The sequence below is a fragment of the Camelus bactrianus genome, chromosome 10 (genome assembly GCF_048773025.1).
Source record: "Camelus bactrianus isolate YW-2024 breed Bactrian camel chromosome 10, ASM4877302v1, whole genome shotgun sequence".
Classification (NCBI taxonomy): Eukaryota; Metazoa; Chordata; class Mammalia; order Artiodactyla; family Camelidae; genus Camelus; species Camelus bactrianus.
In genome coordinates this window covers 34,118,388-34,146,247 of record NC_133548.1, presented here as the reverse complement: position 1 = coordinate 34,146,247, position 27,860 = coordinate 34,118,388, and the positions used below count along the sequence as shown (strand labels likewise).

The 27,860-nt window shown below is 47.7% G+C and overlaps 1 protein-coding gene across 12 annotated transcripts in view; it reads left to right on the top strand.

Annotated features, from left to right (window-relative positions):
• Positions 1–27,860, top strand: part of NAV2 (neuron navigator 2) — a 690,492-nt gene that overhangs the window by 553,422 nt on the left and 109,210 nt on the right. For all 12 annotated transcript variants that reach the window (XM_074372244.1, XM_074372243.1, XM_074372242.1 and 9 more), the window contains one exon: positions 21,114–21,236. In XM_074372244.1, coding sequence (XP_074228345.1) covers positions 21,114–21,236 — 123 coding nt within the window. The remainder of the gene's footprint in view (positions 1–21,113; positions 21,237–27,860) is intronic.

Sequence of the window (27,860 nt, the reverse complement as noted above, 5' to 3'; positions counted from 1 at the left end):
CCCAGCCAGTTTGTGTGGGGCTGGGGCAGGTCCCAGTCTATAGGTCTTTCCATTCCTCTCTGCTCCCCTTGGGTTTCCTCACTGACAGGTCTTAGCGGTGTATGCATTCACAGAAACCAGGAATACTTTGGCCCGTCTGGTATTTTCCGTGGTGTTAAATATCCCAGGCAAACATAATGACCCCTGTTTTCCTAAGCGGCTCCCCGGGTAGAGTAAGTGAGCTCAGGGCAGGATTAACTTCCCCAAGTGTTGGAGGACCAGCAACGGCTTTCCCTGCACGGCTGTGATGTCATCTGACACGGGTTCGGCTGATGGATGGCTCTGGCTACCAGTATCAGCTGTCCCTGATGGCCGGGGCAGCATCCGTGTACACGTCTTCTTCTTCCACACACCGCAGACTCGCCGGATTGACCGAGTGTGGGAAATGGCTCAGCCCTTATCAGCAGCCGAGCAGGCGGCTTTATTATCAGAGGAGAAAGAACAATTGCGCTAACAGCATGCTGAAAGCAGGGAAATTCTCCAGCCTTTCCAAGCCTGCTCTAGCCACCGTTGATGACGATAGATTTAGCAGACAGAGAGCAGGATTCCAAAAAGATTTACTGGAGAACAGCCCCACGGAGAAATGAAGTATGGTCCAACTTTGACATGGGCAGCCCAGACCGTTACTCATAACTAATGGTGAATGTTGGCTTAGGAATTTCTGGGGAAGAGAGAAAAAATAGGGGTGTCTTGTCTTCTCAGGAAACTGGGCTTAGGCCCTGACTTCTTGGGAATTTCCTAGCTCCCTTTGAGATTTGAATCCATTCCCATCTCCCCCACCCACCCGCCTCCTGCAGGGAAGGAAAGGGAGCTGGGGACAAAAGTGGGTGCTTTGGAGAAGAAAACCATACCTCAGGCCCTTCTGAGGTGGCCCCTTTGCATGCCAGTCCTCAGAGACACCCTCTAGCATTCAGGCTCTCCTGGAGGTGGAAACTGGAAACCCTTCCTTTGGTCTGCCTTCTGGGGAGGCTCCAGGCAAAAGACAGTGAAATTCCATTAAGAAAGTGTTTATTGAGTTTCTTGTGTACTGGGGACTGTGCTTCAAGACACTGAGGCCAGGGGAAATGAACCAGACCCAGAGCCGCCATGGTTCTAACAGCATGGGGGGAGCTCCTAGAAGGAGGAGGGCACTTAGGTCAGCGTGGGATGGTGTGGGAGCAGTGCACTCTGCGGGGACGTGAGGGGGAGACCAAGAGCCTCCTGAGAGATGGGGGCCGTGGGAAGTCCAACGTGGCGGCTCCACCACCCGTGGCCCTGGGTCCTGGAGCACGTTCCCGAGCTGGCTTCAGTGGGCTCATGCCTGTGAACTTGGCACAGAGCCCGGTGTGCATGGACAGAGCATCAGCACTGCCATAGCGTCCACCACCAGCAGCGGTGGCAGCACCTTCAGGGCCTGGGAGCTGGACACTGAAAGATGAACAAGTGGCCAGGCCGAGCAGGGGCATGAAGACATAAGGGCATGAGGAATGTTTTTATGAGAACGGTGCCTGGGATGGGTTTGGAAATTCAAGACAGGTAGGGGGGCTCAGGTCAGAAATTCTGGGAGTCCAGAGAGGGGGGTCCCAGCTCCAGGTAAGGCCCTGGGAACAGACACACAGGGGTTAGACTTCTCACATTAAACTCTGCCGGACCTGGGGCCACTTGGACAAGGGACATGGAAGCGCCCAAGCTGACACTGGCTGGGAATTGTTGACCTTGGTCCTCAGCACTCTCCATCTTTACCAGCTTGCCCTCTTGCCTGTTGGCACCCACCCAGTGCCCTCAGACTGTCTCAGGCATCCAAGCCACCCCCAGACCAGGGCCAGCTGAATATTTAAGCAGAGTACGTGGCAGCCTCTGGAATGTGCTCTCTGGGGCTTTAGGAAAACCCCAGTCCCAGAGCCTTCCATTTCATGCCCTGGAGAAGCTTTGGCCCTGTGGTGGGGACCACCCTGTGCGCCACACTTAGTTCTAACCCAAGGCAGGTGGTGATAAATGTTTGCATTGAGAGGCACAATGGGGTGGGGAGGAGTCCGAGAAGAGGGCAGGTTTTTCTGTTCTCACTTTCTTCTTTTGGGAAGCCAGCTTTCCTCCTCTGCAAATGAGAATGATGCCTGGAGTTGCAGTGACCCGACTGAGTGAGCTGACACGTGCCAAGTGCTGCTGGACTCTTCCAGACCCTCCTCATAATAACGAGCATGTTGCCAAGATTCTATGCGATGGGATGTAATCTCATACCTAGTTCAGTGCCTGGTGCAGAATAAAAGTACTCAGTGTATCTCCCTCTCCTCCACCCTTACTCATCCCAAACCCCTGTGAGATATCTCCTTAGGGTGAGTGGGGTTTGCGATGAGATCGTTAGGGATGCTCACGTAGGAAACAGCACCCGGAAGCACCCCATCCCGCGCCCACCACGCCATGCAGAGGAGCTGCTGTGCTGAATCACGCTTAGCAAGGCGCTCCTTCCTCTCCTTCACGCCATCTAGACTGTCTGCTGTCTTGTTGGAACAGACTTCCTGCCCCTCACAGGGCTCCTCTTCGGTAAGGTTGTCAACAGAACACACAGGCGCTATGGGCCTGGCTCAGCTTGGCCCCAGGTGTTCAGCCAAGGGAGATTGCGCTTTGGGTCCACTAATCAGCACTGCAGAGAAGACTCTGTGTGTTCATTATTTCAAGTCAACAAACATTTAACAAGTGTCTCCTCTGTCCCAGGCTTTGCTCTGAAGTATGACTGGTAATGACTATTTGGTACTCTTCTTTCTGGGGCCTCACTTTTGGTCATTTTAAATCCTCATCAGAGTAAACCTGGGACCCAGGAGCTCCCACTCACCAGAGGGTGCTGACGCGTCCAGGGAAAACATGCTCCACCTCCGGAGCCCCTGAGGGGTGATGGGGAGTAGGGGCTAATGTGCATCACACCGTCTGTGAGCCAGGTACCATCCATAACCCCGAAACTCTGGCTCTGTGGGGCATTTTCATTTTATGAGTAAGAAAAATGAAGACCCAAGAGGGTTACTGTTAACCTCATTGTTTTAAAGCCCAGGGAAGAGATGGAAAGGATGCTCTTCTATTGCTTCCTTCCCCCCATGCTGGAATTTCAGTGTGATTCTGGTGCCTTTGTTGCTTTGCTGCAGTTGGCTATTTTCTGCCTCCTTCAGGACCACTATCTGGTGTGTGTGCTAGTCTGCAGGCTCCTCTGTCTCCATCTCTTTTCAGCGCTTTGCAAGTGTACCTTGAGTGGAGAGAACTGTGCCCCAGGTAGACCTGAAGTCCCCCTAGTTTTGCTGTGAAGCCTTTGCATAGCTCTCATCCAGAAAACCCGGTCTCCATTTATCTTGTGCAGATAGATCACTGAAAATTCCCTTCCTAGTTACTTGTTGAGGGCCGGCAGCTACAGAGTGGCTCAACAGATTTATGGTGGCGAGGTTGGAGGACCCCAAGTTCGAGTTGAGGTGAAGATGAAAAGAAACATTTGGATGAGGTTGGGAGTATTTTGGCTCTGAGACAATAAGCCCATGTTGAAAGACTCAAAAAAAAAAAAAAAATAGGCCATATGTGCCTGTACTCAGATCAAGATAAGAAACTTAAATTTGGTCGGGAACTCGTGGTCCTCTCAGCATGCTGCTCTGGAGATATAGTATAAGGGAAGAAGCTTTAGACTCAGAGTCAGAAGACCTGACTTCATATTCCTTGCTTGCCAGCTGTGTGACCTTGGTGAATGTGCTGCCTTTTCTGAGTCTGTTTCCCAGCTGTGCAGTGGTATCCTATGTCTTCGGTGGATAGTGAGGAAGAAAGGAGATGGTGTTTCTAAAGTGTCTGGCATGTGTAGAATGGTGTGGAGCGGTCATTCCTTTTGGGCTTTTTGGAATTATTTCGTCTGTTTGGCTTCCTACTCTTTTCTTCCTACTTAGAACATTTATTATGAGGATTAACATGTCATTTCTTACGCTTGAGCATCATAACCAGTTCTCTGGTAACTGAGTCAGAGTTGATCTGTATATTGTTCTCCAGAGGAAAAGTAGATGTTGCAACTTGAGTCCAAAGAGCCTAGAGGCAGAATTTCCTCTTCCTTGGGGAACATCAGTCTTTTTCCTCATTTGGCCTTCAACTGATTAGATGCGGCCCATCTAATTCTGGAGAATAATCTGCTTTACTCAACGTCTACCAATTTAAGTGCTCAGCTCCTCTGAAAAGTACCTTCACAGCAATATCTGGACTCATGTTTGCCCATGTATCTGGATCTCCCATCCTAGCTGAGTGGACACATAAAATAAGCCATCACAGTCTGCACGTAGTAGGCCTTGCCGTGTCATCAGTGAGAATGAGTCCTCTGGGGGCAAAAGGCAGTTTACCTGCAGTCCAGAGACAAAGAACAACACATCAGCCTGTAGAAACATCTGTGAGGGCTTGAGGCTCGTGCATCCTGCCCAAGATACGACCACAAATCAAGAGTCAGTGCATGCCTTGGAAAATCATTGCATCCCTTCCAGAATCCCCAGGTCCTGATAAGAAATCTCCCTGAGAAATTAAGGTTTTAACCTTTTCTCTTAATCCTGAAATAGCTCTGGAGTAAGACAGACACCCTGGCGTGGACACCTGGAGGGCTGATGACTTTTGAGAGCCCAAAGTGAAATAAGATTCAGATAAGTCAAGCCCACGTGCACTTTGTGATCTGGGGACAAGTGGGAGACAGGGGTCTGTGGTTCTCTCTGCTGCATTGTCAGTGTCCCTGTCCCCACGCCCAGAGCTTGGTACTTAGAATCGCCCAGGCATCTGTTTTGAAATGAGAAATTTCACATACCTGAGCAGTGAAGTTTGCCGGGTGAAGTCAACTCAAGTTGTCAGAAACATAGGCCAGGATAAGTGTGTTGGTTCTGCTGAGACGGAGAAGGCCACAGAGAAGGCGCTAACAGTGCTTGCTGGCACATGTCTTTTTGTGTGTCCTGCAGCAGTGGTGTGGTCTTTCACAACAACTCAGCTGCTTTGGCATCTCTGTTGTGTGCTAGGTGCTCTGTTGAGGTCATTACATATATCGTCTCACTCTTTACATCAGTTCTTTGCAATAAAGGCTGTTTTTCACCCTCTTTTTATGATCAAGGAGACCAGGCTCAGAGAGGCTGAGTTACTCGAATAGGTCACGCAGGTAGTAACTGCTAGAACCAAGGGGTCAGCAGGGCTGAATTCAGAGCCTGTGCTCCAGGAACTCTGTAGTGTGGTTTCTCACTGTAGCTCTGATTATATGCAAGGCAAGACCACCAAGGAGGAGTGGCCATCTGTGGACATATGGAGACCCTGGATTTCCCCATCGCCGTATTTGGGAGCAATAGAGCGATAAAGAGAGCAGGAAGGTGGTATTCAGAGGGGTAAGGCTCCGAGGACTGAGTTGCACAGGAACTTGGAGAAATATTTGGCAAATGCTTGTGCCAGGACCACGGAGGCTGGCTGTGGCGGAGGCAATGGCAGATACTTTTGTTTGCCTCGAAAGCATTATTTCACAATTCATTTCAATTAAATGTCACAGGTCTTTACTGTAGCATTAGAAACACTTATGTCAGCATTCCCCAGGTGCTTGTGCAGAAAGTGAATGGGGACAAAACTGGTTCTGTGTGTTTTGGAAACGAAAACCAAGATGCTCAGAGACAGGAAGGTTCTGAGCTGAGCCGTGTTGCACGCTGATTTACCAAAGCGCCTCACTGCAGTGTGGCTTCCGGGTGTGAAATCTCATGAAAGTGGGCATTTCAGTCACCTTTGTCGGGGTGATACCTGCATTTCTCCCAGGAAATTCTAGCGGCGTAGCCTCCCACCCACCGCGAACCCAAACAAAACACACAATTACAAGCTCAGCGCCACCCGGAGACCCCGGAACCATGCACGGCAAGTGAGAGCTTTATTAATCGAGTGACTTTTACCTTACTCTGTGGGAGCTGTTAATTAAAACCACTCAGCCGTTGAGCTGGGAGAGAGGGAGGAAGACAAAGACTGAGGACGGCTGTTGGGCTGGCTTCCCTGCCGCCTCTGCAGGCTGGCGTAGCTGTTTTAGAAGTGGACACAGACTTCACGGTTGAGTGGTCTCACTGCTCGTTCACCAGAGGTGTGTGCGAGGTCCCTTGGGAACGGCTCTCATGTGATGCCCTGCAGCCAGGCCTTTTGCATACAGAGGACCTGCCAGCCTCTGACCAAGTCTACCTCCCAGTTAATAATAAGGATGGTGATGATAATAGCAGCTACCGCCTGGAGCGTTTCTAAATGCCCGGCACCACGTGCAGCACTTCACACACATTGTCTCCAGTCGGCCTCCCCGGAATCTCTGTGGTCTTCTTCCCATTCTTCTGACAAGGATGCAGGGGCTTGGAGGGCGTCAGTATCTCGCCCAGAGCCGATGAATCCGGGAGTCGGGACTGGAACGCAGGCAGACTGACTGCAGGCACAGCCGCTGTGCCTCAGGGTTTTCACTGAAAACCCTGGAAGTTGTATAAACATATTGAAAATCTAACTCCTCTTCTCCCCCTCAAAGCTGTTCCTCTTCCAGTATGTCCGCATCCATCTTTCTTCCCAGCCAGAACCCGGAAAGAATCTCAGACTCCCGCTCCCTTGTTCCTGGAAGACCAGTCACCAAGGTGGATGGATTCTGCCTTCACAATCTCCTGCTGTGGTTCTCTCTGTCACACTGCTCATGTCTCTCCCCCAGAGGATTGCCTTCGTCCCTTCCTTGCTTTCCCTGCCTCTGATCTCAGAACTTGTCCAACAAATCCACCCTCCACCCAGACGAGAACAATCTCTCTAGAGCAGAAATCTGATTACGTTACGACCTGCTTATAATTTCTCTGTGGCTCCACCTTGCTTGCTGGGTAAACTCTGTGTTGTAGTTTCTATGGCTGTATAGCAAATAACTCCAAAATCTGGCTGCCTGAAACCACCATTTGATTTTTTTTTAATTGAAGTATGTTGATTTACAATATTGTGATAGTTTCTGGTGTACAGCATAGTGATTCAGTTATACATATATGTTCTTTTTCATTGTAGGTTATATATAACCTACTGAATATAGCTCCCTGTGCTATACAGTAGGACCTTGTTGTTTATCTATTTTATATATGGTAGTTTATATCTGCTAATCCCAAATTCCTAATTTATCCCTCCCCCTCCCTCCCCTTTGGTAACCATAGTTTGTTTTCTATATCTGTGAGTCTGTTTCTAAATGTTTTGTAAATGAGTTTCTTTGTATCATTTTTTTCAGATTCCACATATAAGTCATATCATATGATATTTGTCTTCCTCTGCCTGACTTCACTTAGTATGACGATCTCTAGGTCCATCCATGTTGCTACAAATGGCATTATTTCATTCTTTTTTATGGCTGAGGAGTATTCCATTGTGTGTGTGTGTGTATGTATCACAACTTCTTTATCCAGTCATCTCTCAACACACCTTCAGGTTGCTTCCATGTCTTGGCTGTTGTAAATAGTGCCGCTGTGAACATGGGGGAACCACCATTTGAAGATGCTCACGGGTCTCTGCTTCAGGAGTTGGGACAATGTACAGTGGACCCAGAGATGTTTCTAGGTTTTAGGGAGCTCTATAAATCCCAGCCATCAACTGGATTAATAGGATAATAATGTGGGAGGCAACAAGAGTGTATTTTGTTCTTGGTGCAAGTTTGAAGAGGTTCAGAATCAGGCAAAGGTTTCTTTAGGGAAGGATGATGAGGAAGGGAAACAGGTTCGGGATGTAATAGAAATGTTTATAGAAACTAAATCTGCTTGGCACAAGACATGCTTAGAAGAGAAATAGGTTCCAGAGGATCAAACTCAAACTGTGGGTGGACATTAGACTTTCATTTTTCGTCTCCTAGACACCAAAGTGACCATTAATGAGTGTAATGAAAATCAGGCTGAAAAGTACACCTGTCCAAACTAGGGTGGGCTCTTTCATAAGGACACAAGCCTCCCGTTCCTAAGAGTAATTAAGCAGGATCTGGAAACCCAGGTCCACGTGTTGCAGAAGGGATTCCTGCATGAGATGAGATGCTGAGAGAGGGGACCTTTAAAAGTTCTTCCTGGTGTAAGATTCAGGGCGTCCAGTTCCCACAGGAATCACTGAGGTTCTAACAAGGTTGGAACAGAGCTGGGCATTGTGCTCAGGAAAAAGAGGTCTCTTTGACAAGCCAGATTTCCACAGGTCGTGCCAGCCTGGGAGTGGTAGCAGGGCACCAAAGCTGTCTCTTCTAAAAATATTCTCACCCATGCCCCCTTCAAATAAACACAAACATCAGACCCAGCTTCTTCCCCTGCTGCAGGTTCTGGTCTGGCAGATATCGGGGTTTGGAGGCAGAGTGGACCGTGGCTAACAAGAACCACTGTTGGCTCAGGGTGTGCACACCTGCCGAACTGTTCCTGTGAGTTACGCTCTGTAGATTGTAGGGTGAAATTCAAAGTTTTTTAAAGTGTAAAAATGTTACAGCATTTAACAAGCTCACACTCACTATGCAGAGTCTAGACGATTGGGCTTTGGCCCTGCCCAGCTTGAATGACTGCTTCAGCTGGTCTGTCTCCCATTCTTGTGAAAGTGGAAACACTTGGACAAGTGGAAGAGGGAGAAAGTCAGGCCCCTGCTCCCCCTGTGTCTGTGCAGCCCCAGACAGCTGCTGTGACTGCAGCTCCTGCTGCCCTGATAGGAGGTAATTTGAGGAGCCTGTCAGCCACCAGCTCTTGCTTGATTTCTGCCCTGGAGGTCACTGGCTTGGGTTTCGGCTCCCTCGCAGCCCGCCCTCCCCGCCAGAGAGTTGCCTCCGCCAGGTGCCCCTGCCGCCTCGGGCACACACAGCCCTGGGCCGCCCTTTGTCTGTCCCCAGGCTGCTGGTTTGCCTGGACGCCTGGCTCCTGGGTGTCTCATGCCCAGGTAGCCTCCCAGCCCCAGTAGCCGCCTTGCTGCGGGCAGACACACCTGTCCTTGCTGCCGGCATGCCTGTGGCACCGTCCCGGCCCGTACATGCTGGTGTTCTAGGGGGAGACAGTTTTTGCCTTTCACACTGAACTCCCTGCTCTACCGGTTTTACTGTTGACTCCTTTTTAGGAAATCATGGACGACAGAGAATTTAGCCACGGGGCAACGTGACTAACTTCAGCTCAGGTCCATGAGCCCTTTGCGGTGGCACTGACATTGCTCCTTACACAGGGGGCTGGACTGGTGCTGCCCTTGAGTGGGGCCTGTGACGCCTCCCTCTAAACCTTTTCTTACTAGCTTCCCATGCCTGGGGGGCCCCCGTCTTCCTAGAAGTCTTCCTTGGAGCCTTTAGCTAACATGGCTTAATATTATTTCACTTTTCTCTAAATAGAAGCAGGGATGTCTCATTTCCCTCTGTACCCCCCAGATACTCAGCATGTATGTTTTATATCATCAGCCTTAGTAGGAACGGCCCTTTTCCTGTGGGCTTGTGTGGGAGGGACCCAGGCATTATTCGGGATGTGCCCAGCCGGAGGATGGGCTGATTTTTCCTTTTTCTGGAGGCTCTTGGTTTGTTAAAGATGCCTTTTTCACTTTAGGACTCTGTTTTGTTTTTTAGACTTGGAGAATTTCAACATGCCCTATATTACCAGGATTATGCAGTGCAGCTCTTTGCGGGGAGGAGTGGGACCCCAAAGAGGCAGCCGTGAGATCTGCCTATTGTGGCTCAGGGCGCAGACGGGCCACATCCGTGCTCTCAGCTGCAGCCTTGTTCCCTCCACGTGGCTGTGTCCTGGGCCACTTGTCAGGCTGCACAGCACGTGCATAGATAGCCTCTCTTCTTATGGAGGCCTGGTACTTAAATAGTTCAAAATCTGAACTTCCCAGGAGGAAAATGGCTGGTTCCCATCCTCATAAATCTTAACTCGGTGCTTTTCAAACTTTAAAAATCGCATGCCCCTTTCTGCTTGACATAAAGACATCACACTCTGCATGGGGGTTAGGGTGTGTGTGAGGATATTTGTTTACAATGATAAATTTGTAACGCTGAAGATGCTTTTTCAAACTCCTGCCTGGCCTGGCGATGAGCCCACCTGCACAGAGAACCGGTGTCCCGAAGGTGACCGGGGCTCGGGGACACATGGGAAAGAGCACAGGGTCAGGCATCCTGTGTTGTCAGCTGTTGTGTCTGCTGGGCTTGTCGGATTTACTGGCAGGTAATTCGAGTATCCTGCGGTCACCCAGTTTTGGCTTAATCCCTGTGCTTGAAGCCCAGAAGCCTATATGTGGATTTCCTTATATTGGAAATACATTTGTTGAATTCCACTTGGAATGAGTGCCCAGAATGATGCTTTTCTTAATGAAAATACTACCTGGTAGGAATTTAGCATCTGAGACAATTCAGTGAATCCACTGTACGTTTTATTTTTAGATCCTTTGTATTGGTGCATGTATGTCTGTGTGAACTATCTTAATTTCCTTGCCCTCAACCCAGGGCTACTGGCAAGCACCTTCTTATCCTTCAAGATTCCAATCAAGGATTTCTTCCTCTACGAAGGCTTTTCTGGCCCTTCTCCCTACTCTGGGCCTTGCTGAACCCCATGCAAACAGCGACACTTTTCCCCTCACCTGATTCTTGTGTCCCAAGCACCCAGGCCAGTGCCTGCCTCACAGCAGGGCCTCAAAATGCGGACCATCTCTAGGGCTGCAGCCTGCATGTGGTTCTAATGTGGCACTTCCTGCAGCCCCCTAGCTCCTTCCAGGCTCCGAGGCCTGCTCTGTGCCTCAGTCTGCAGAAGGGTTGTCCCCAAGTTATGTTAGTCACCTGTATACTCCACCTGTTTTCAGAACACCTGAGCATTTCAGCCTCAGCCAAGATAAGACAAAGTGAAACCTGCATGAGCCTCAACTCAAGGGCTCGCTGGCTTCTGCCCAGTCCAGTAGTGATGCTGGCTGTTACCTGGGGGCGTCTCCATGAGACAGGAAGGGAAGGAGACTCTGGATGTCTGACTCCACCGTCAGGAGCCTCTAGTCTTCTTTGAAAGGGAACACACAGCCCTGAATGCGGGCATCAGTTCCACCGACTTTAGGCGAATAGCAAGGGAGTGCTCTTGTGTCATAGAGCACTTTGGGGTGGGGTGGAGGGGTCTTGTCAGAAATTGCAGGAACGATAAGGTGTGGCAGCGTCCAGAAGATTGGCACGCGGTCTCAGGGTCTAAGAAGTGCCTGGGAGGGTGGATTGTTTTAACCAAGCGTAAGGCTTTTCCAGGGTCGAGGCATCTAATTACGATGCCCCAGCTGTGCCCCCCATATGCTGCTCCCAGGACTCTGCGCTCAGCCTCCCTGGCACTGCCCCCTCAGTCCCTGCCCGGTCTCAGTTTCCACAGTTGGTCTGTTCTGGGGCCTGTAGGCCAGAAAGTCCACGACCAAGAGTTAGCAATATTTTAGAAAAAACTTAGAGCTCTAACAACTCTTATCAGGCCTTGATCTGAGATAGAGGGGCCATTAGGAATCGGGAATCGGGTACTCTTAACGTGCACATGGTCCCCTTAACAGTACAGGGCCAAGACTAGTTTACGTGAATTTGAAATTTAAATTGCCATCATACTGTAGTCACAAGATGGTGACTCTAATTCCTAGGGAAGTTGGGGCCAGCCTAGCTCACAACTGCTCCATCCAGGTCTCAAGACTTAAAGCAGCATTTCTGACAGCTTGATCCTGACTGCCTGCAAAAAACCAAAGAGCTGTACAGCACGGTGCACTCTTAGACGGACTTTGGTTAATAACGTATCAGTACTATTAATCATAATTCGTAATGTTAGTTATTACTATCAAATAATGATGAGTATCAAATAATAATTTTATCAGTATTAGTTCACCAGTTGTAGCACATGTACCACACTGATGCAGGCTGTTAATTTAGGAGAAACTGGCGGTAGGGGAGGGAGGGTGTAATGGGACCTATTGTCTTCTGTGCAGTTTCTCTGTGAACCTCAAAATGCTCTTAAAAAAATAAGCTCTATGTAAAAATGCTAAGTCTGGGCCCCTACTCGTGGCATTCTGCATCTGTGAAGCTGGGGCCTTGAAATCTGTGTTTTTCTCAGGTTCCCCAGATGATTCAGGCATATTCTGAGGTTTGAGAATTCCTGGATATCAGTCAGTCTCCTCTCACCATCTGTTTCATTCCAAGAAAGAGCTTAAAGGGGCTTTGTCTAGGGAACCGTCTCCTGTGTGCTCGAGTGTGTTTCATCTTTCAGTAGGTGGACAAAAAGCTTCCTGCTAGTGCTGGAAATGCTTGCTGCAATCCCACACTGACAGTTGAACCACAGTAAAGCGGATTCAGGCCAGGCCAAATTCCAGACACGGGGACTGTCAAATTTGCAAAGCGTGCAGCCTTTCTTCAGGAGGGTGCCCTGCCAACTCCGATTTTAAGCAAACATAGTTACGGGCTATAATGAAAAATTTATCAATGTGTGTTTATTTAAATAGGGGTGATAAATAGGATACATTGTTAGAATCCCTGGCTCTCTGAGTGATTGCATATTTTATTAGCACAGTTATGGATTTTTAAATATATCCGTATAGAGTTGATATATGTATAGATCCTTAGGCAAGCTAAAGCGAAATGCTCTGGAAATCAGCCCTAGGTGGAACTTTGTTTAATCTGTAAAAATCTGCATTGCCTTTTGCAAAAGATGCGAGGAACTTGGCAGCATGTTTCATCACCACACAGGAATGTTCCCGCTTGATCAGTCTGTCCTCTGCTAGGAGGTTGGTGGGGGCCAGCCCACACCTACCCCAGTGCTGAGATCGCGTCTGTGTGCTAAAATTCGGGGTGACTAGCGAGTTACAGCAGTGCCACGTGCCACCACTGAGTTCATTTACAGCAAACACAAGCAGAAATCTCACTCTGTGGGAACTTGGAGTATGTTGTAGGGACAGACTCAGCCAGCATCCACTTCTACCCTGACTCAGCATGGGGGCCACGAACGTGGAGCCTCGGCAGTGATGCACATTTTGCACCGAGGTGAGGTGGGCTCTGTAGCTTTCACCAGTTTCTCAGAGGGATTTGTAACTTAGGAAGATTTAGGAATTTCTGCTTTAGGTAGTGGTCTCTAAACTGGTTTTGGTTGTGTCAAAAAGAGCTTGTTCCTCCATTAGACGTTGCGTTTGTTGTTAAATTATTAAAATACTGTGTACATGCTAAAACCTGCACATACGTAGGATTTACAAGGGATGTGATAAGACAAATATAAGGAGAAGCGTGGTAATTTCCACCCCTGTGGGTCGTCTTATGCTGCCCACTACGACAACCACTGCCTAGACCACAGCTTCCAAGTTTTTAACGCACATTAGAATCACTTGGGGACCTTGTTGAACCGCGGAGTCTGACTCAGGAGGTCTGTGATGCCACAGTTCTGCAACGCTGCTGGGCAGTGCTGGAGCTACTGGTCCAGTGGCCCGCATTTTGAGCAGCAGGTGGAAGATGAGGCAGGTGTTGAGATTTCTCTTCCCTTCAACCCGCTTTGCCGCACCTAGCTTTCGGGAGGAAAGTCTGTGGCACCAGTTCACCCCAGTGAGGCTTAACGAGGCCCTCTAGGGCCCTTAGGCCCCTCCTTTACTCAGGCCTGCCTTTTCCTGCTGCTACCTCTGTCCCCATGGCCCGCTGGAGCTGAGCTCTTGTCTGACTAGCTTAGCAACGTCTTTGTAGCGCTGTGCAGAGGCGTGCTCCGGGGACCAGGTGGCCAGCACAGGCTCCAGACGTCCCGAGCCCGCTCACTCCTGCCGCGCGCCAGCCCTCCTGCTGAACCGGGGTCAGAGGATTGAGCCAGGGTTTTCCCCGTCATCGGGCGCACTTCATCTCCAGGACCGACTCGGGGAGATGGAAGTGAACTGCAGGTGAGCCCCAGAAGTGGCTGGTGTCCCTAGAGCTGTGGATACTCCCGATTGGCGGTTCCCAGCCATTGAAGGAACCTCCCTGCAGTGACATCTGTTCGCCATGGCTGTGTTCTGTGCTCTGAGCCCCAGTGGCTCATGGTTGTGGCCTCAGGTGGCTCTTCCAGGCTTGATCAAAATCAGAGCAGATTTTGCTTGAGATGATAATTGAACTCTCACACCCTCTGAAAAGGAGCAGGTACCAGTTCCAGGATGTTCTGAGGAGCCTGCAGTGCTAGAGCGCAGTGGGGAACGGTGCTGAATGGTGCCCCAGCCCGCACGGAGCAGGAAGTTAGGAAACGGTGATCTGGGTGCCTGTCCTCCTCAGCCTCTGCCAGCACAGTTGTTGGAGGAGTTCCCCAAAAGACATGAACACCAAAGAAATATTTCTTGATTACTTGTGCTGTCTAGTCTGTATTATTTATAAAGTCCTATTGTTGCAGGAAAACCTAATCAAGGATGACATTCGAACCTGAGACTTTCTTTCCAAAGGCTGCTTTAAGTTTTGTTTCATTGTGTGTCAGTTGGGGACAACCCAGGATAGAGAAACCGCAGCGCCGTGTTCTTTGATTAGGACTCGCCTTGATTTGGTTTTAACGTGTTAAGCCTATGCTGTGAGTCTCAGAATCACTCTGTGATATGTTTCCACCTGGAGGTGAACGTGGCAGGGAGTGGATTGGTAAATGAAATGGGCCATATTTGGCCTCAGCTTCTGTGCCTAAAAACTGAGGGCAAAGCGGTTTCCAAGTGTTTCCTTAGTAAAATTGTAAGTGTTTGCCTCAATTTGAGTGCTGCAGTTTTATTAGTAGCACTGACAACTTTAAAAAAATCCAGTTTTTTCCAACTATATTTTTGCATTTCAGATGCATCCTCTTCTTCCTTTAAGTCAAATGTAACAGCTTCTTTTCTGACAAAAAGATGGGCTTTCTTCAAAAGGATTCAGGCAACTTTGTTAGACTGTCTTGTCGGTTTGTCCTTCTATGATGCAGAGTGAAGTTTATTCATCTGATTTCTAAGAGACCCTAAACTAAATGGATCCTTTTACAGGTTTGTCCAGAAACTCTATTTACATCCTAATAAACTGAGAATATAAACGTCAGGCCTATTGTAATGGAGTAGAGAGCACTGTGAAAGCATTTATTGTTTAGGGACTTGGATGTTGATGAAACACTCAAATGCAAGGATTTTTCATCAGCCCACATCATTTTTTTTAATCTTATGCAACAAAGCATATGTTGATATTTATGTTCACATATTTATATTGCTGTTGGCAAGGAATATTGCATATATATGTCTTCTGTGCCATTTTTCTTTGCTATGTTCACATTTAAACCAAAAGTGTGTCCAGAAAATAAAGACAGACTGATATGTCTTTGAAGAAAAGTAATCACCCAGACTTGATTTTTTTTTTCTGTTTATATTGCTTTCATTTCTTGCATCTGAGGGTTTGTTTGTTTTTTTAGTGTTGTGCTCTATTAGAAATACAGTGAACTCAGAGGAGGGTCTAGCTCAGTGGTAGAGTGCCTGCTTAGCATGCATGAGGTCCTGGGTTCAATCCCCAGAAGCTCCATTAAGGAATAAATAAATAAGTAAATAAACCTAATTACCTCCCCCAGCCAAAAAAATTTTCAAAATAAAAACTAATTAAAAAATAGAAATACAATGAACTTGATCAGGTTAGTACATACATTTCTTGCCCATCTCATCCCCTCTCTCCTCCCTGAGTTCTTGATAGAAGGTGATTTTTTTCATAATGAGCGACAGTCCACTTGTGTTCCTTATACAGGCTGGGGCGAACTGTGAACTTTGAGAATGAGGGGTCATCTTGCTCTCCTTCCGAAGGTAACTCACAGACCCATTTCACTTGTTCCATATTGTTGCCTCATTACATTTAAAGGAGGAGAAGAGGTCTGCTGAGTAAACGTTGGACTCAGAATCTGGCGTATTTGTTCTAACAGGTCCTGTGAGATTCCAGAGTTTTTTCATAGCTACATAGGATGCACCTATTTTGTTGAGAAATTTCCTTATATTAGGCCTGCTGTCTCCACAGGTCTCTTTTAGCTAGAGGGGTGGTGAGGTCTACCCTGCAAGTCTGGTCATTTCCCAAAGGTCGGGAGTGACTCAGACAGAATCCAGACAGGTAGTGTGTTCTGGAAAATCTGTAGAAGGAAGTATCAGTGAGACAGTGCTTACCAAAAATGGCGTGTGGAATGGTGGAGGTACTGAAAAGTCCGTGTTCTCTTGGAAACGAAAGCCAGAACTCATTACTCATTTGCGCACTGCCTTCTCAGTCTCACCTGGCATCCAGGCCCTTCCCGACTGTGCCCCAGTCCCCTTTTCAGCCCAGTTCCTGTCTTTGTTCCTGCTGCTCTAGTAATAGTGAGCAACTTCTCATCCCCTTACCCTCCTCTCTACTTCTCTCTGCTTCTGTGTGTGCTTTCTGTGTGTCTAGATGGATCCTCCTCCTTTGGCTGGCAAACTCCTATGCACCCCTCAGAGGCCATCTTCAACAGCGCCCCTCTGTGACTTCTTCCTGTGTGTACACAGAGCCTGTCATACATCCATCTGGAGTACCACTCCTCATGGAGTAAGAGAGTTACCTATTGGCATGTCTGAGACCCTTGCAGACTTTGCGCTTCATCAGGGCAGGGCAGGAACCAGGTCTTTCTGTCTCTGTAACCCCAGCCTAGCACAGAACCTGGTATGTGATATTTGTGGAACTGAAAGGGGAAAAGGGAAGGCAGAGTCATTGCTCTGTAATATGAGCCATTGCTGCTGCTCTCGTAACGGCAGCTAATAAATTTTCAGGGCCCTTGATGTACCAGGCACTGGGCTTCCTACACACTGTCTCAGTCAGCCCACCACAGACCGGTGAGCTTAATATGTGGTTTCACCCATCCTGCAGATGAGGAAATTGAAACTCAGGGAAATTACCCCCATAGGTGACAAAGCTGGCATTTGGACCCACCTTCCTGCACTGTGATCTTGGCCACAGTTTCATTGTCCTCATCTTAAAAATAACAGTTGATAAGATTCCTTTGACGCTGAAACGTCAAGACTTTTGTGAAGCTCTTCGCACAGTACCCAGCAAGCATCAATAACCATTAGTTCTTTTTAACGAGGGTAAGCACAAGGGCCTTTAGCTAGCAAGGGGCAGGAGAGACTCTGAACTCAGGACTCTGACAACAGAGCCATGCTTCCTAACTCTGAGGCTCGTGGGCCAGCCCAGGATGCCCAGCCTTGAAAAGCAAGAAAAACAGCCCACGGACACCCTGTCTCTTCAGCGGAGGCTCCCGCTCTCCATCCAAGGGCCTCTGGTCAGGTGGAGGGAGAGAGCCCCCTCCACCCATCACTACAGAGCTTAAGAAGATGATGTGGAAATTGTTCGGTTGCTTAGTGGCTTAGTCAGGACCCCACCAAGCCAACATTAGGCTGCTACCTGCACCTCATTAGGCTCCAGCACTAATTATTTACTTCCCCAAGGAGAAGGTAAGTGTGGCACTGGTGTTCAGGGGTTCGGTCCCCAGATCAGCTGGTTCCTTTGCTTATGACCTCAGGCAAGTCATTGCATCTCTGTCCACTGAGAGTCTCTGATAAAGCTCCCAAAGTTGGGATGCGGCTGTCCCTCCTTGCCTCCTGAGCCTTCTCGAACACAGGCTTCCTGGGCAAGGGCCAGTGTTTTATTGTATTTTAATTTAATTTTATTTAATTTAATTTTATTTTATTTATATTAAAGTATAGTTGATTTACATTGCATTAGTTTCTGATGTACAGCATAGTGATTCAGTTATACACACACATATATATTCTTTCTCATATTCATTATTATTATAGGTTATTATAAGATATTGATTCTAGTTCCCTGTGCTAAACAGTGAGACCTTATCGTTTTTCTATTTTTGTATATAGTGGTTGATATCTGCAAATCCCAGACTCCTGATTTACCCCTACCCCCCTGGTAACCATAGTTTGTTTTCTGTGTCCTTGTCTGTTTCAAGGGCTTAGTGTTTTGGATCAACACCAGTGACTGCTTCGTCTCTAAATCATGCTTTCTTAAGGGATGAACTTGATTAAGGCAGTCTATGTTAATGTAGTCTATGGTCAGTTCCTATAAAAATTTGGGTTGAACAAAAAAAAGTATGTTTTTCATTGAGACTAGAAGAGTTATTGAAAGTACATACAGAGCTTTTTGAAAATCAGACTGTTGCTAATTGGTGGATGGTAATTTAGAAACCAGTATTTTAAATTAGGCTCTTGAGTGCGAGGCTGGTTCTAGAGACAGCTGTCTCCAGTGCTGCGCTGTCTCCTGGTGAGAGGGTATGTGCAGAATTTATTTTGAAGACTATTATAAAAAATACATGATTGAATATATTTTTACAAGCCCCTGGGAGAAGAGGTAAATTCCCTATTTTCCTTACGAACTTCTCCCCCTCACCTCTCTCTCTCTCTTGTTCGCTCACTCGCTCGCCTGCATGGGGCACACACTGGATCATTGTCACTGTGGTTGGATTCAACACCCTGGCATTCAGGCCTTGGTGCATTTGAGAAGGCAGAGGACCTTGATTTATCCTGGACTTTCCTCCCCTTTCTCTGCCTCTACAAAATCAGAATTCACAGCAGCAATTGACAAGCTAAGTTAGCACATCCATTCCCGTTTCTCCAAGGCCCTCCATCTTCATTGGTGGTCATTTTCCGACACAACCTCATTGCACAGCCCGGTGTTACCAGTCTAGGGGCTGCAGCTCGCCTCAGCATCCCCCTCTGGAATGATCACCAGGCTCTGCTCTTGGCCTTCACAGGAAGCCAGGGCCGTGTATGTGTGGACCTCGTCTACATGCCCGGGTGCCTGTCATTGCCCGCCCATGTGTGTTGTTTCACCAGCCATAAAAATCTATCAGGGAAATAAATGAATGCTAAAATTAGTTTGTCCTTTGACAAGATCTCTCCAGTTGAAAAATTGTTGTTTATCTCTGTGCCTGGGCAGGCTTTGCTAAAATCGAAATTCACTGCCTTGCTTATTGTTGCTGCAGAAGGTCCTCTGCTGAATTCTCCTTGAAAGGACATTTGAACTACAAAGTCTAGCCTCTGGCAGACTACGCCACATTTTGCTATAGGCTTTTTTTTTTTTTTTCTCCTTATGCTAATTGTTGGAGGCACACACGGAGTCTACCGCTGAACCCTGGGCCTCTGCATCTATTGGATTAGTGGGTGGCTGTATGGATGGACAGGTGAATAGACTGGCAGATAGTCAGTTCAATTGCCATATGTCTTAGATGTTGAATTTGCTGCTATTTAAGAGGAAGAAAAACCTGTAATTGGTGTCCTCTCAAAATGTTTTGCTAAACTTCACCTCATGGCTGTCTTTCGGCTTCATTTTAAAAAAAACAATATTTATTAAGCATTTAGTATGTGTTAGGCACATGGGGTATAGATTTGAACAAAATAAGAATAGTCCCTGCGTTCAAGGAGCTTACTATCCAGTGTGGGAGGCCAGCATTAAAGTCATTACACAAATAATTATAACTATAGCCGCAATTGAGTCATATAGCATAAAATTTACCATTTTAAAGTGTATAATTCACTGGTTTGTAATATATTCACAGGGTACCTTTTTTAAAAAATGGTACACTTGAGTGAAAAATTCAGTCTCTTCTGTTGTTCTGTTGGTGCAACCACAGTTTATTGGTTTGACTGACTCCAACAGATTTCCCATTATGTTGGCATTGTGATCATTAACGTCATAAATGGGGAATCTTCATTAATTCTGATTACACGGGGACATCAGAGAAATCCAGTTCAGACATGGTAACCTGGAAGCTGCCCTAGGGAGCTTCTTCTTTCGACCAAGAGCGGAAGTCCTTTGACCAAAATGGCTCCGGTGAGAACTTTCTTCTCTACCCCTCACTTGAACTTATTGGTCCTGGAAAACCTGCCCAGCATCCTAGAATTGCACTTTTTTCTAAGATATATCCTAAGAAGTTCCTAAACTAGAGGTAGAAGAAACTCAAGGATTGAGAACCCCTAGCGTCTACCCCCTTATAGTTTACATCCGAAAAATCAAATGCAGTGAAACATTTCATGACATCGCTCAGCTGACTGTTTAAGGAAAATGACGGCTCATTCACTAGTGTTCTTGAAATGTAAATCACTCTTGTTTTCAGACACATTGCAGGTCTATCTGATGGGGCCCATGTGGGAATTAAAGGGATCTGAGTTTGGTTTCTGGCTTTGCCCAAGTTTTGCTTTGCCTTCTTGTTCTCCTCTGGAGATTGGCGTGATGCCACAAGCAGTCTCCTTTACAGGGTGTTGAGATGGAGATAATATAGTTGAAGTAAAGCTGCTCTGGACCTGATCTGTCTCCTACTGGTGAGGAAGCTCTCAGGAACTGGTCTGGGATAGTCAGCCATCTATACAGAAAGTTCCAAGGGTCCATCCCTCCCCTGACAACACTGATTTCATCAGGAGATAGCTCTGTGGCAACCCCAAGGCATCTGGAAAAGTCAGTGAGCCTCGGTGTTGTTATTCAGAGAGTTTGAGACAACGTCCTTAACAGACATCAGTATCAAAGGTGAAGTTCATCATTGTAGGCACTTCAATATGATGGCAATCCTAATAACTTCTTCTGTTTATATGGTCTCATACAAATTATAGAGCACTTTGGTGTCCCTTATCTCACTCATTCTCATGTCCACCTTGTAATGCAGGAAAGCTATGATAATCACATAGTTTAAATGTAAAACCCAGGACTCAGAGAAGCAACTTGCCCCTGATGACAAAGGTGGCTCTTGTATCCTCCACCTTTTCTTTCCACCCCTTCTTAAAACCTCATCTACTTTCTCCACTGTGCTGTCTTGCAGTTTATTTCCCTATGATTTGCCAATGACTTGTCAGTTCCATTCACAGTTCTTAGGTAAAACACCTGCTGATATAATTGCTGGCATTAAAAAGACTGTCATGAATACATCTGACAATTAATGTGATTCCCTAGTTCCCTTCTGTTTCATAGATTCCTTTGAGTTTGGGTTAACTGAGTTTTATTTTTGCTAGCAAGCTGGTGATCCTTTGGGTTGAATCAGTGACAGAGCCCCGGGAAAGCCTCAATTCCTTTCCCCTTGGAGCACAGGATGACCGTGCAGGGCCTCTGGATATGAGCGGCAAGATGCTGCAGGACTTGCTTTTTAACCATACATCTGCATCCTCCTCTTCTCCTTTCAAAGGTACATGACCGATGGTGGGCTTGGCCTCTACACCCGCCGCCTGAACCGGCTCCCTGATGGGATGGCTGTGGTACGGGAGACCCTACAAAGAAACACCTCCCTGGGCCTTGGGGATGCTGACAGGTAAGCTTGCTCCCCTTGGGGTTGCCCAGGTGCGGAGGTCATTCCAGAGGGGCCTGAGAACTGAGAGTGGTGAGAGTGAGAGTGGATGGGTGCTGCTGAAGCCTATCCTCCCAGAGGTTGGGAGGCCTTGGAGGCGGGCCTGGGGTTAGGAGCTGGCTCAGCAGGTGGGAGAAGGGCTCTTGAGTCCTGGCTCTGGGTGGGGTGGTGCGTCTGACGGCAGGAACACCAGGAGCTCAGGCTGGGCGTTGTTCTTGCTGTTGTTTTGACTGTTGCTACTGCATGCTGATCGGTTTAGCGCGCCCCAGGGATCTGCTTTGCGTCCCCTGTCAGCCAGCTTTCTAGGGATTGTGCCTCAGAAGAAACAGAGTCCCTGGTGATGCACAGAATGTCTGTGTGCAGAAGGGTGCTCTCATGGCCTGGGCTGAGCAGGCTTGCCCACAGCTCTCCTGTTGCCTGGGGCTGGGAGGCAGGTTTAGCCATGTGTAGCTTTACACACACACATCGTAAAGCTTGACTGGTCTTCATTGCTTCAGGGAGAAAAAGAGCTTCAGAAAACACTACGATAAAGAGGAGTATTTGGCCTCAAGTTTCTAGTCTTTCCTCTGACACAAACCAATTCCATGACCATGAGCAATCTGTTAAGGAAGGGGTTTGGACTGTATGATTTCCAGGATCCTTTCCAGCTCTGATGTGCTGTGTTTCTAGTTCTCAGTACCCTCGAATGATCTGACTGTTGAAGGATTTTTCAGGCATACTTGACCTCTTTCCACGTCTGGGTTGATGAGACATAACATGGAATTTCGATGTGAGTGGTTGGAAATCACGGTGCTCTTTTTGGATGTGAAATCTCACACGTTGGAGGGCCAGCTCTCAGTAGCGCGGGTCCAGCCTCTTGCTATTCTCTTAGCCCGACATACTTTTTGCAGAGAACGTGAGGACTCCTGTAGTTCTCTGGCTTCGGAGAAATAGGGCACCATTGTTAAAGAGACAGACAGTGAAGTTACCCCCCAGAAATGGAATTTGTCTTGGCGGGGAGGTAATTAGGTTGGTTGGTTGGTTTTGATGGAGGTACTGGGGATGTTAAGCTTGCGCTCTACCACCGAGCTATAGCTCTCACCCCACCACATGGAATTCACTGCAGGGGAACCTTCACCTTCTCTCGGGGGCAGCTGAGAAGCTTGGGCTGGGGTGGAGACTGCCGAACTAGTTGTCGGGAACTTGACATCTGCCCAGGGCCCAGGCTCTGCCACCAACTTGAATGTGTCCTTCTCAGAGTCTCCCCACTGTCCAAGGTGGTGATTTATACCAGAGTTGACAAAAGACTGCTCCACTCCACTGCCAGCTCAAGTCAGCTTTTTTCCTGTAATTTTATTTAAAGTATTGGTTTGAAAAGCCGTTTGCAAACTACTCCTTCTAAGGCTAAGAATCTCTATAACTAAACTCTTTGGAGTAAATATCAGCCAAAAAAAAAAAAAAAAAGTCAGTTGTTTTAACAGTCCCACTGGAGATTTCACTGTTTGCTAAATTATTTTGCTTATGTGTGTTCTCTTGTAAACATGGAGTTGCTTAGTAAATCTATTAGCATAAAGTGGAGGCCTTACGAGGTACATTTCCCCTCGTAGCAGAAGCGGAGTCTGCTCTAGGCAGTTTAATTTAATGCTTCATTGCAGGGTTAATGGAATTATTATAGATCACAGCTGAGCTTGTTTCTGCTTTTTGGAGGTGGAAGATTGGGTGGGAGCTGGAGAGATGGGTGGCATTCACTCTGCTGTTCCCATTCAGCCTCTGTGGTGGGACCAAATGGACAGCAGTGTCTTCTGGTTCTTCCCAGACTGGGAGATGTTCTGCCCAAACTGGAATTGCTCAAATGTGATCAGTTAAGACTGAATGGAGGGGGTGAGGATGTAGCTCAGTAGTAGAGTGTGTGCTTAGTGTGCACAAGGTCCTGGGTTCAATCCTTGGTACCTCCATTAAAAACAATGAATAAATAAATAAACCTAATTACTACCCCCCCCCCAAAAAAGAGATGTTTAAAGACTGAATAGATAACTGACCACTTTTTGAAGAAAAAATTCAGGTGGCTTAGGAAAAAGATTTAATAATGCTTATAAATTTCCTATTTCATATGTGTGGACCTGTAGGCTGTGAGATACTCTGCATTGTTCTTGAATATGTTAAATTCCTTTAATCCCCAAAGTTAGTGTAAACAGACCATAGAAATGCTTTATCTTTGGCTAAGTTGAAGTAGTAGTAGATTTATTTCTTTAAAGTTCCTCATGTAAACCTCTTCCCAAAAGTATATTCTAGATGAGTGTTTCCCAAAGTGAGAGGCTAACATTAATAGTATAGGAAATAATTCTAGACGGTAGACAGGAAAATATTTCTTTTTAACAATTACATTTTAATTTTAATTAAAAAAAAAACCCTTATAACTAGCACAGCAAACCCATGATTTAACAAATACGGCTTGGGGTAAGGGTAGCGTAGGCTTGAGACAGTTTAATGTGATCTAGCAAGGAAGGACATCACAGATGGCGTAAAGTTGTTAAATGAACAGTAGTGTGCAAATGGCTACAAGTTAGGTGATCTTAATCTTACCCCTGTACTTGGAAATACAGTGTTTAAATAATTTAGACAATTGAAAAAAATGCAGAGAACCGAGCACCTTTCCAGAATTCTTCCCTTTTAACCTGAAAAAAGAACTAAGATGTTTCCATGACATTTTTAATAAAAAAACCCGGCCATTTCCTTAAGGATTCACCCACAAGCAGCAAACTCCATGAGTTCTGCAAAGGAAATGGGAGAAGTACCTAGAGCTGACTTCTGATTAGAGCTCAGCCAAGGGAAGACCAGCACGAGAAGGGCAGGTCACCTCACTGTACAAACAGGAACATCATTAACTTTGGCAGTGCAGCCCCGGAGGACGGCTACCCCAGGGGAGGCCCTCAAGGATGCTGACCCTCCTGGCAGGCTGTGGCTGTTTGCAGCAGGATGTGGCTGGGGTATCTTTGGGGTTATTAAAAGTAACTGATAATAACATGTACCTTCGGAGACTGGGAGCCTAGACCATGTCTGCTTGTGAGTCTCATATGTCACCAGCTGGCTTCTGAGAAATAATAAATGACGATAGTAAATTCAACATGCTAAGTCTGCCCTTGATCTCCTGTCACTCTTTAGGGTTGCCACCCAGGAGCTCCAGTTTTTACCTGATCGTCATCAGGGGCTGCTTCTAGCAAACTGAAGCCAGCCAGCTGGAAAGGGAGGATCAAAAGGGACAAATGGAGGTGGCTGATTACAAGCTGTTGGCCCCAGATAACAGACAAGTAGAGAGAGCTTTTGCCTAGAGGTCTCTGAAGTGGCAGCCTGGGAGGAAGAAGAAATAGGACAAGAAGGGCCCCGAGACTGGGCTGGCACAGTCAGATGGCTTGTTGAATTTTTGCCAGTGGCATGCACTGCTGTCTCCTCAGCACCCGTCAAAAGTTCTTGAACTCCAGCGAGCTGAGTGCTTTCAAAGCTTCCAGCTCTGCTCTGGGAAAGTTTCCACTCTCAGGTCCCTTTCTTTGTGCCCCCAGAGCATCTGTGCAGTCCATTCTGGCATCGCGCTGTAGCCCACGGTGGGCCGAGGCACTTGGATGCCCCCCCGACGGCATCCCCTGGTCACCTAAGTGTCATTGAGAGAGAGCACATGGAGGACAGAAGTCAGGCTCCTGTTCACATAGATCCTCAGAAGGACTTTGCAAAACTACTTGGTAACTTTCTCTCAACCATTAGAATGCTTACTGAATACCAGTGGCTTTTACTAACTTACGTAGTAATAAAAAGAAAAAGCAAAAAACTCACGCTGCGTGGTAAAACGTCAGTCTGAGACGTGAGCAAAGGAAAGTTGCCCTCCCACATCACCAAACAGGAAGAAGAAACTGCTTTTTTCCTTGTTACAAGGTGTTCTTTGCCCTGCAAATTCGGCACATTTTAGGTATTGAGATGGCGTCTCACTTGGGCTTCGGTCATTGTGTAAACCTGACTGTCTACACTGAGGACTCTGGCCTTGGTGCCCGGAGCCGTCCAAGCCTCAGCTCGAACAGGGAGTCCCACAGTGTGAGGAGCCTGCCAAGCCGAGCCCTCCTTCCTCGCCAGGAGGAGTGTCACAAGATCTCCAAGAGCCCAGGACACCGCTCGGCTTTGTGATCTGTGTGGAACAACACAGCCTCCTGGCACTGAGCAGTGCATTCAGATTCAGGCCGACCTGGGGAGAGGAGTTTAGTCCAGGCCAGAGCTCCCCAGCCAGCAGATGGAATTGGGGGGAGCCCTCACCACATGGTAGGTTCCCGTCCCAGCTATTCCTGAAGCCATAGCCCCTGTGGAGGTCTGTGGACTGGAGGGTGCACGGATGGGAATGTCTTCTCCCCTCACCCCCCCAACAAGCTTGGGGTAGGGAGAGTGACCCCCCCCCCCCACCCAAAGACATCCACGGCGTAATCCCCAGCACCTGTGAATATGTTGGGCTACATGGCCAGGGGAATTAAGGTTGCTTATCAGCTGACGTTGAGATAGATGGACCTGGATTATCCAGGTGGACCCAGTGTAATCACAGGGTCCTTAAAAGTGGAAGAGGCAGGCAGGAGAGGACGGCAGAGTGATGAGATGTGAGAAGGATGCCACCTGCCCTCGCTAGCTTTGAAGATGGAGGAGGGGGCCACAGCCGAGGAAGGGGGGTGGCCTCTAGCAGGAGGAGAAGGTGAAGGAGCAGACGCTCCCCGACAGCCTCCAGAAATGGGTGTGGCCCTGCCGACACCGTGACTTCAGTCCATGAGACCCAATGCAGACTTCTGTCTGAAAGAACTATAAGAGAGTGCCTATTTATTGTTTTCACCCAACAAGTTGATTGTGATTTGTTGCAGCAGCAATATAAAACTAATACACACCTTCATCAGAAAATAATAAAAACAGTCACAGTTGCCATTTCCCCATGGAGGGCTCTATGCTGGGAGCTGTGCTAAGCACCTTACAAACATTGTGTCGTGAATTCCTAGCCCTGACCCTCAGAGAGGAGATACTATCTTGGTTTCATCATCTTGAAGCCATGAGAGGGTTAGTAAACTCAGCACGGATGGGCTTGCCCTCACCCCTTATCCCTCTGTGGTCTCAGACCTTGGGAAAGGCCCTTTCTGACACAAAGCTGGGCCAGTTTACCCTTGGCAGCTTTGGAGGTTCGGAGATGGGGTGCCTTTTGTGGATTTTGACCGGCTGCAAGCTTGTGTTGTTTGCTGGAGGAGGAGTCCGCAGTTTCAGGATCCCAGGCCAGAGCTGACCCTTCCCTGTAGTGATGCCGGAAACCCAGGACCCCCAGAACCTGCAGACATTCTGCAGTCATTTGAAGAATTCACCCTGCTCCTGGCCCACCACTGTGTCGCACCTGAGGCATTGCTGGAGTTTCTCTCCCCAGGGTTTGGGGTCTGCAGGCCTGCAGGGCTGGGCCATGGTCTAAGGAAGGCTCCCCTAAAATGTTCCCTCTGCCCTCTGTGTCTTTTCTGCACTGTCGTTTCCTAATCTTCCCACTGGCACACTTCATACCATCTCTGGCTGCCAGTCTTTGAGCCCTGTTCCCCTAGATCGACGTGGTGGGAGAGAGAAAATACAGATCTGCAGTGCCTAGCAGGCGAGCCCCCAGGGAGATGTGGGAGATGTGGCCATGCAGTGTAAAATAAACCAAGTTAGAAGTCCACTTCTTAGTCATGACAGCCACCTTTCCAGTGCTCCCAAGTCCCAAGTGGTTCGGGGCCACCCTGTTGGGGAGTGCAGACCCTCTGCAGTAGATAGACAATATCTCATCACTGTGGACGTTCTTTTGGGCAGCGCTGAGACAGACCAACTCATTTCTATTTCAAGAGGCAGCTGTGGTGTAAAGGGAAGATGTAGGGTTTGCTGTAAGGAGACCTGGGTGTGGTGAAAACCCCTGAGTTTCAGGGTTTTGTCTCAAAAATGAGGATGGAATTCCCATGTGCCTCACAGGACTGCTGTGAGGAGCCCCCGAGGTGATGGGGGAAAGTGCTTTATAAAGTACCGAACAAAGATCAATACTCTGATGGTTCTTCCATCCTGTAAGCTGTTCAGGGCAATCTGGGTTCTACTACTTTGCAGTTCTCTTTCCTTTATGTTTAATTAATTAACTAATAACTAAGCCCTCTTCTTTCTATAACAGCTTAGAGTAACAACGTATAACAAAAGGACAATTGTGAATTAAAAGAATGAAGTGTTAGGGCAAGGGAGAAATGTAAGTTAGACTATGACACGTAGAAAAGGGAGAAAATTGAGAGTACAGATGTACCAACCGTAAGGCCCTCCACGGTTGCATTTGTGTGGTAATTGAGCACTGAGCTTCCTGCTGGCCTAAGTGAAAATGAACTTGGCCTTCCTCCCGCTCCCAACCCCCTTCCCGATTAGTCCAGTACTATTTTGTCTTCATTTTGCTTTGCTTGGCTCCATCACTTGATTCATTCTCTCTCTCTCTCTCTCTCTTTCCCCCTCTCCCCTTCTCCCCCTCTCCCCGCTTCTCCATCTCTCTCTCTCACCCCCAGCCCTTCCCCTCTCTTGCTCTCTCATTCTTCTTGCCAGCTCCTTCTGCCT